The 10,000-nt window shown below is 34.1% G+C and overlaps 1 protein-coding gene across 1 annotated transcript; it reads left to right on the top strand.

The window, feature by feature from the left end:
• The first annotated feature begins 923 nt into the window (after positions 1-923).
• On the top strand, positions 924-2,666 carry LOC137621075 (uncharacterized). The gene is made up of 2 exons (XM_068351515.1): positions 924-1,062; positions 2,240-2,666. Exons 1-2 carry the CDS (start codon positions 1,057-1,059, stop codon positions 2,570-2,572), a joined length of 339 nt encoding a protein of 112 aa, XP_068207616.1. The 5' UTR covers positions 924-1,056; the 3' UTR covers positions 2,573-2,666.
• The last annotated feature ends 7,334 nt before the right edge of the window (positions 2,667-10,000 follow it).

Raw genomic sequence — 10,000 nt, 5'->3', positions numbered from 1 at the left:
TATATTTGTTTACATAAAGTATCTACCCAGGTGAATGTATTTATAATAAATTCATGTCCAAATATATATATATATATTTTTTTTTGCAAAATTAAATTTATTAATAAATTTCGAAATTCACTGGAAATTTCAAATGTATATTTAAACATTCTTCATTCAATCTAATTTTAATTTCGGAGATTAACCGAATGAAAAAAAAACTTGTTATTTTTCGTTTTAAATAAAAAAGGAAATTTACAAACAATATCACGAAAAACCACCGTCTGAAGATTGACTTTCTGCTCATTAATTAAAACCTATTTCTCGCGTATATAAATAAAACAATACTATATATAAACGATCAAAGCAATCGCTAATGACAAAACCAGACTTCAAAATTACAGACCTTGTTCCTCAGGAGAGAAAAATCAGATGACTATTAAGTAAAAGAAATTAGAAAATACCATTATGACCCTTAAGCATCTCTAACATGATGCTTCTCTAGTCTCCTATCTTCTGTTTAAAGCTTCATCATTTTCTCCTTTATCCTTAGTAAAGCTTTACCTCAAATATAACAATTGTATTAACCAATTTTACTGATGTCGTTCCCTTGGCTTTTTGCCCGTCAAATAACACTCAGAAAATGAAAAAAAAAAAAAAAAAACTTTTCCATATACTTAAAATTTTCCCCATAAAAACGGTAAGAATCCTGGAATAAACTTTCCCAGGCATTTACCGTTTTAAAAACGGATATGGTGACCTTAAAGAGTGATATTACGGTCACCAGCCCGTAAAAGATAATAACAAAGTAGGGTAAAAATTACGGTCGCCTGTATTACTGAAATACGGCTGAGAACCGTATATTTACGGGGATTTTCCTATTGAAATTACCGGCCTTTTTTAACAGTATACCCAACTCTACCCTGCAGCGTTTAACTAGTTGCTAGGTAGCACAGCGGTGGCACCCCAAGAGGGATTAGGAGTGGGTGTGGTTACGTAAACAGCAAGGTGACCCAGGACTATATATAGGGGCCAGGACAATAGTTCGACAGTCACTTATCGTCAAAGACCAACAAAATGAAGGTAAGTGTCCTTTGATATTTTAAGAAAGTCCAGCTCCTTTTTAGTTTGGAAATCTTCAAAATTTCTTGGTTGAGTAAATTCTACTTTTTAATTTCAAAGTCGAGTAATGATTTGTTATACCTTCTGCTTTGTATGTCTAATGAAGTTTCTAGCTTCTAACCAATGGACGAATATTCAAGTCAATATCCGAAATGATTGTGCTAAAAGCAAAGAATATTACCCAAAGAGTTCACTTGCATACTATGTAATAATAACTTCTCTGGGCAGCTATATGTTTGTTTACATAATTCCACATTGTTCTATATGAGATTAATCAATTTTAAAGATTTAATAGACTTAAAATCATATGAAAATGCATAAGGACACTTTTTTAAATATCTTACAAAGCATCCGAATTTGAAAATTATGCACTCGCGATTGAAATCAAAGTTCCACAAACTTAAGTAGTTTCTTTATAAAAACAAGAAATCAAATTTCCCTTTCATCAAATAATGATATAGCTCCTATCCATCGTTCTAAACCAGAGCAATCTCAACATCAAAACAAAGAACTTTATTCTTTTACCTGAAGGAGTTCTCTTACGAAAATAGCTTGGTGTCAGTGTACATGTACTGAAGGCAATAATAATAAACTATCTTCAAGTTTCTAGTTGCGAGTAGCATAAGGATAAGGCTTAACTACCCATTAAAAAATTAAAGGGTATAAATCAAATTTGAAGAAGCGTATAACTAAATTTTTTTATGAAAATGCATCCCTTGATTAAAAATTACAGTAACATCATTAAAAGGTCCTTTGGAACATACTGCCAGAGATTAAATTAAGATAAAGACATCCCAGCATTATTTTCTAATTTGTAGATATTAGTTCATAGATGTCGGCAGTATTTTAATCATTGACCAGGCAATTTAGACGTTCGTTATTGTCAAAAGCATAAAAAACCTTAGATGAATTACCGAAATGTGCATCAAAATAAAATTAACTCAGTCAGTAACAGAACACTTCCAAGAGGAAAAAGTAAATGTTCACATAGTGAAAGAACTACAAACTTCTTAATCTCCATTTCTAAGTAAAATTAATCCCAATTTTTGAACCATTTATAAACAGTACTTGAAATATATCTCATCCACTGCAACAGTTCCAGAACAAGTTATAACATCGAACGTTTTCACTCCTACAGGCTGTCCTGGCACTGTGTTTCTTGGGAGTAGCTAGCGCTGCCTACATCCCTATGACCTACAATGCAGGCATGATCCCCCAGGCCACAGGATTCCTCCCCATGACCCCCATGACCGCTGGAATGATCCCTAACCAACCATCAATGATCCTCCCTGCAACCTACAGCCTTGGCACTCCTGCCTTCACCACCTACCAGGTGAGCGCAGCCGTGGCTCCCGCTCCAGGATACGTCGCCAAGACTTTGGGATCCGAACACGTTGCTCCTCTCCCAGCTGGCAGTGCCAACTTCGCCTCCCACCACATCAATGTGGCAAAGGCCCCAGGCACTGAATAAGCCAGACCAGATGCCAGGCATAATGACAACAACCTTCACAGTGACGGAGGATTCAAATAAAGAATTCTAATGAAGGATTTTTAGGCTTAAAATCTCTGTTGCTGATACGACCACGGCTTTGGACCCAAATATCAATAACTGCTACTCTTCATCTAAGCAGAAATTTACGCAAATAATAATCACATCTAAAATGACGCCGGTTTTATGCATTTTGGTTACTCGGAATCAAAATAATAAAGCTGGAAGATTGGATGGAAATGATTCTTTTATCATTGTTAAATAAAAGTATGAAATTATATTTTCTCAATTATTAATTTCCCTTAGTAAAATAAATAAACTTTCAGACATGAAAAAGTATAAATCTAGAAATTGCACCAAGAAAAAATATTTTTCTGCAAATTCATAACATGTATGGTTAAAGATATGAACCAGTATGCCTGCTAAATACATATAAAGTAATGAAGTTATGAACAAGAATATGAATGTCTGATTATCCTATCTAATTCGCAGTGATCAATATAAAAAAATTCAATTGATAATAACAACGAAAGGAATTACTTCCAATATAAACCAAAAGAACCAAGCAAGAACTTCAAGGTCATATGAGTTAACATTACTTTATTTAGTGTATATATAAATTCATAAGCCTGGAATATTTTGGAATAAAAAGTTGTAATGTTATATAAGATAAATATTCAAGTAAGGCTTTACTCAAGGGTCGTTTATATGTTTGATAATAAAGGGTATCTTTTACCACGTCGATGCCAGGCAAACCCTTTACGGTATGAGTATGCAATTATGCAATTAAAGGCATTATGCATCTTTAATTCAATCGTAAATGAATGAAAGTCCCCTCACAATAGAGTAATTGAAATACCCTAATATTTTTCAATTTCTCCCAAATACTTATCTATGAAACCAAATATTTCTTCTTCTTTCAAGTTACTTTCAGATAATCAATCAGAAAACAGGGCAAATCTTACAAACGACAGATAAAATTGCACAATAAACATTAACATTCTGGCCCTTTTAAATTGCATTAATTTTTCATCTAGTGGAAGGAAGAATACAAACCCTTTTGCCTTGAAATTAATTGAATGCAATCAACTATTATAAATCCTCTCACAATTTAATCTTTTTGTGTGTTTCTTTGGAACAGCTACAGCTGACGTTAATCTTATTTCAATGACCTCAAACATTGACCTGCCTACCTAAGGCAAATCATTTTTCCCAATCAGCATTTACGTAGTCTCGAATCACTGGCTTTCCCCCATTGTCTACAGAAATGGCAATCCTACAGCCCCACCTACCAGGTGAGTACGATGGCTCCCGCTCCTGAATACGTCAAAAAGGACTCTGGGATTTGAACATGTGCCTCTCTCACCTGACAATGTTAACCTCGCCTCCTATAAAATGACAGGCTCGCTAACTGTAACATTCACAGTGACTGTGGCATAACCAACTATAACGTTCACAGTGGATGTAGCATAACCAACCGTAACATTCACAGTGACTGTGGCATAGCCAACCGTAACATTCACAGTGACTGTGGCATAGCCAACCGTAACATTCACAGTGACTGTGGCATAGCCAACCGTAACATTCACAGTGACTGTGGCATAGCCAACCGTAACATTCACAGTGACTGTGGCATAGCCAACCGTAACATTCACAGTGACTGTGGCATAACCAACCGTAACATTCACAGTGACTGTGGCATAACCAACTGTAACATTCACAGTAACTGTGGCGTTGACCTTAAATTTTTTCTCAATAGTTTGAAAATTCCGATTTATTCCTTGCTTTTTAAAACCAGGCCTTCAGACCCAACTGACAACCTAAGCAAAATATTAATCTCATCTAAAATGATTAGAAGATTATGCAGTTTGGCGAATCAAGCAAATCCTTTCCTATATGCACTGATACAGATAAGTATAGTAATAAATTGCACGATTATGTATTGCTGTAACTTCAGATGTGCGGCAACGAATTTATAGTAGATTGAATTGTAGTAGAACGAAAGCAAACAAGATTTCAAGATGTGCAAATCAATAAATGAAGATTTAAACAGAGATATATTAGTACTCAGACAATTGTTAAATGATTTTCCTATAATTGTTACAAAAATGAAACTATGAAAATCCACTTTTAGGCCTTTTGCTAATTCATCACTGCAAGTTAGGTTTTGATTTCCATTACGACAATTTTTCAGTTAAAGGCGCTTAAAACATAATCTCTGAAGTTGCATCAAGGAGAAAGGATAAAAATAGACTTCAACTTCATAATAATAAACTCTCCAATAGATTTAGTAGATTTGAGAAAAAAAGGCCTTAGGAAGGATATTGGGAATTAAATGGCAGGATAGGATTAGCAATGAAACTATAAGAAATTACTCGAGTGCCATATGTGGATGAGATCATGTTAAGGGGTAAATGGGGATGGTTTCGATATGCTCTTTGCACTCCCCAAGAGAGATTAGCTCACCAAACTTTCAACCTGGCTCAACAAGGCACTAGAAGAGTGTGAAGTAGATGACGACGACTGGAGAATTATTGATTAAAAAGCTCAAGATAAGAGACGACAGGCGATATCTAACCGAGGCCCTTTGCGTCAATAGGCGTAGGAGATGATGATGATGATGATCTTCATAGCAAACATTATGATTGATATAAACACGCTCATGCGGATCTGAACCAGTTACTCTCGCAAAATATGCCATAATCCAAGACAGCAATTAGTAAAAATCGCAAAAACGTCCCACATTCTTGCTCTTACTAGCTAAGCTGCAACTCTTGTTAAAAAGCCACAATGGTGCAACCACAAGAGTAGCAACAGGAAAGCAACTAAAAAAAATACAGAAATGAAATATACTTTTTAAACCAGACAGGGAAACATATATAATGCAATATTACCAAAAGAGAAGGGAAACGGGGTTGGGTTGTGACTCGTCCTTTAGGAGGCGAACAAAAATTAAAATAATGTTTTACTTTTGATTAAATAAATAAATAAATAAATAAATAAATAAACTAATTAATTAACAAATAAATAAACAAACACAGACATACACACACACACACACACATATATATATATATATATATATATATATATATATATATATATATATATATATATATGAATATACATACATACTATATAGCTTGTGTTTAAATATAAAAAATCTAGTTCGCTGAGTGTACTGATCATAAATTTATGTACAAATGATTCAATCTTATATTTTCTTTTAAATTAAATTTTCAATTGTCAATGGGAAATTCAAATCTGTTCAAACATTTTTCATTCCAAATGATACTTTGGAAAGTGAGCCAAAATGATATGTTATTTAAATGGATTTAAAGAAGCTTCATAAAAAAGAAAAAAGAAAACTATGGAAAAACACCGTCTGAAGATTGACTTTCGGTTCATTAATTGAAACCTATTTCTCGTATGTATAAAGTCTCAAAACAATCGCCACTAATAAAAGTAGACTCCAACAATACAACCATTTTTCCTGTGGAGGGAAACATCTGATAATCATTGAATTAAAGAAAAGAAAAAGCAGCATCTAGACCTATAACCATCTTTAAGAAGATGCTTCTCTAGTTCCCCATCTTCTATTCAAAGCATCATTATTTCCCCCCATGACCTTAGGGAGGCTCCACCTAAAATATAACAATTATTTAACTCAATTTTACTCATTTATTTCCCTTTGCCCTTTGCTTGTCAAATAACAATAAGTAGAGTCAAACAAAACTTGACCATACAAACCTCTACCCTCTAGCATTTAATTAGATGCTGGGTACGAAACCGGTGACACCCAAAGAAGGATTAGTTGTGGGCATGGTTACGTAAGAGCAAGGTGATCCAGGAGTATATATAGGAACCCAGGACAATAGTTCGACAGTCACTTAGCGTCAAAGACTAACAACATGAAGGTAAGTGTCCTCTGATAATTTAAGGAAGTACAGCTTCTTTTCTAGTTTGGAAATCTTCAAAATTTCTCGGTTGATTAAATTCTACCTTTATTTTTTTCAAGTTAAAATCAATTTCTACTTTGTTATACCTTATGCTTTTAGATGGCAACCAAAGGCATTCAAAATAAAAATTCATTGAAATGATAGTACTAAAAGCAGTACCGTATGTTGTAGGTTGGCTAGGGGCCCAGCCTCCCGTCGAGATACTACCGCTACAGATTCATGGGGTACAACCACAAGAGCAACAACAGTACTACATTAGATCCTTCTCTCTGGTTATGGTTCACTTTCCCTTTGCCTACACATACACCAAATAGTCTGGCATATTCTTTACAGATTCTCCTTTGTCCTCATACAACACTAAGATTACTAAACAATTCTTCTTCACCCAGGGGGTTAACTACTGCCCTGTAATTATTCAGTGGCTATTTTAGTCTACTACAGAGTTCACTTGTATGTTATGTAAGAATGGTTTCTCTAGGCAGCCTTACGTCTGTTTACATATTTACACATTGTTCTATATGAGATTACTCAGTTTCAAAGAAAATGTATACTTAAAATCATATCAAAATGCACCAGAAAATATTGCAGTTTTGACTAGAAGAAAATAAGTTCCACAAACGTAGGTGGTCTTTATATCACAGCAAGAAATCAAATTTCCTTTTTTTTATCATTCAAACAATGATACAACTCCTCTCCGTCATTCAAAGCTAGAGCAATTCAAACAACAATATAACCGAAGACCATGTACTTCATTCTTTTACCTAAAGGACTTCTCTAAGTCTTCTTCGAGAAGCACTTGGTGTCGGTGTTAAAGTACTGGTGGCAGGCAAAAAAGAATCAACTATTATGAAGTTCCTAGTTGCGAGTAACATAAGAAGACTTCTGTCCATAAAGAACTGAACAAATATTATATTTGAAGATACGTGAAACTGAAAATTTTCTATGAAAATGTTTTCCGAATTTCTAAATTTATCACTTGAATAAAATAACAGTAACATCATTAAAAAGTTCTTTACCTCATACTGCCAGATGAAATTAAGAGAACTTCATCCCAGCATTATTGGATAATTTACAAATACCAGTTCCTTTAAATATTTCGACCGTATTTTAATCATTAACCAGGGAATTCTGAAGTTCAATTAATGTCAAAAGCATCATAAAAAAAACTATCAAAACCTTAGAAAAATTATCTAAATGTGCATCAAAATAAAATACAATATCTCTAAACTTATATCTTGTAAGGCAAATTCTCAATCACTCCCAGACCACTTCCAGGAGGAAAAAATAAATGTTTCAGTATAATTTTCTTAAGCTCCATTTTTATGTAAAATTAATCCCAATTTTTTAAACAATTTATATACAGTCCTTGAAATATATCTCATCCACTGCAACAGTTTCAGAACAAGTTATAACATCTAACGTTTACACTCCTACAGGCTGTGCTGGCACTGTGTTTCTTGGGAGTAGCTAGCGCTGCCTACATCCCCATGACCTACAATGCAGGCATGATCCCCCAGGCCACAGGATTCCTCCCCATGACCCCCATGACCGCTGGAATGATCACTAACCAACCATCAATGGTCCTCCCTGCAACCTACAGCCTTGGCACTCCTGCCTTCACCACCTACCAGGTGAGCGCAGCCGTGGCTCCCGCTCCAGGATACGTCGCCAAGACTTTGGGATCCGAACACGTTGCTCCTCTCCCAGCCGGCAGTGCCAACTTCGCCTCCCACCACATCAATGTGGCAAAGGCCCCAGGCACTGAATAAGCGAGACTAGATGCCAGGCATAATGACAACAACCTTCACAGTGACGGAGGATTCAAGCAAAGAATTCTACTTGAGGATTTCTTGGCTTCAAATCTCTGTTGCTGAAACGACCCCGGCTTTGGACCCAAATATCAATAACTGCAACTCTCCATCCGTGTAGAAAATTACGCAAATAGGAATCGCGTCCAAAATGACACCAGTTTTATGCATTTTGGTTACTCGGAATCAAAACATAAAACCTGGGAGATTGGATGGGAATGATTCTTCTATCATTGTTAAAAAAAAATAAAAGTATGAAATTATATTTTCTCGATTATTAATTCACCTTAGAAAAATAAATATAACATTCAGCTATATAAAAATAAGTATAACCCTAGAAATTACGCCAAGAAATTATAGTATTTTCCAGTAATTCTATACCAAGTATTGTTAAATGAATGAGTACAAAAAAAAAAAAAAAAGTTATGACTGAGGATGTGAATGGGATTTCTAATTTGCAAAGATCAATATAAAAAATCAATTGATATAAACAAAAGGAAAATGGAATTACTTCCTATATAAAAAATAGAAAGAACGTCAAAATCATATGGAGTTAATATATTCATTTTCTTTGAGTATTTCTAAATTCAAATATTAAGTGAACATCCTACATAAGAAGAAAAATATTCCAGCAAGGCTTTACTCGAGACTCTTATATTTGTTTAATAATAAATAGTACGTGTTATATTATAAATCCTTATAAACACTGCACGTTATCAAAAAACTTATATTTCTTCACAAGGAGAGTTTCAAACTACTGATTACTAAAAACAGAGAGAGAGAGAGAGAGAGAGAGAGAGAGAGAGAGAGAGAGAGAAGTCGATAATTGAAGCCATCCATGCGTAAACAACTTTCCATTGCCATTTGCAACACAAGCCTCCACCTATCTTTGCGATGCTGATGTGGCAATATAGATAAGAGGAGACTGTGAGACAATGCCTTCCGTACTGCGTATTGAGGTGAATAATAAGAGGCAGAGATGTTCAATTATGTTGAATAAATTATTATTTTGGATTTTTATAATTATTTAAATTATAATTGGTGGCTAATACTGTCTTCGTAAACTATTTACGTAGCATGTGCATTTTACTTTTGCATATTAAATCAAATAGACCCGGTGATTATTTTTCGAATACAAAAAGTTCATATATATATATATATATATATATATATATATCATATATATACAGAGAGAGAGAGAGAGAGAGAGAGAGAGAGAGAGAGAGAGAGAGAGAATGTTCTGGTACGTTAAGCTTTGTTCTATAATAATTCCAATATCACTTCAATCGTCAAAGAATTCTCCAAATCATGACTATCGAAGAACAAGAGGGCATATCTTGAATCTGCATTATTTCTAAATCAAACTTACACTACACCTCAATAACTCTTTATCAAAAATTAATTAATTCATTAATCAGACGTCAATATAATTTGATGAAATTTTGAGAGAATTGACACTTATAATCGTCTTGAAATATAAAGAGAAGGAATTCAAAATATACAAGAAAATATATTATTACATAACAGAAAGACCGTTCAAGTAACTGCCATACATAATTGAGAATTTTAAATTTAGTCACAGGAATATAAGCCTAGATTTTTTCATAAGGGTGAAAAAGAGATGAGAATTTTGTGAATATAAA

This window comes from Palaemon carinicauda, chromosome 27, assembly GCF_036898095.1.
Source record: "Palaemon carinicauda isolate YSFRI2023 chromosome 27, ASM3689809v2, whole genome shotgun sequence".
NCBI classification, from domain to species: Eukaryota; Metazoa; Arthropoda; class Malacostraca; order Decapoda; family Palaemonidae; genus Palaemon; species Palaemon carinicauda.
This window is presented reverse-complemented; position numbering and strand designations above follow the sequence as displayed.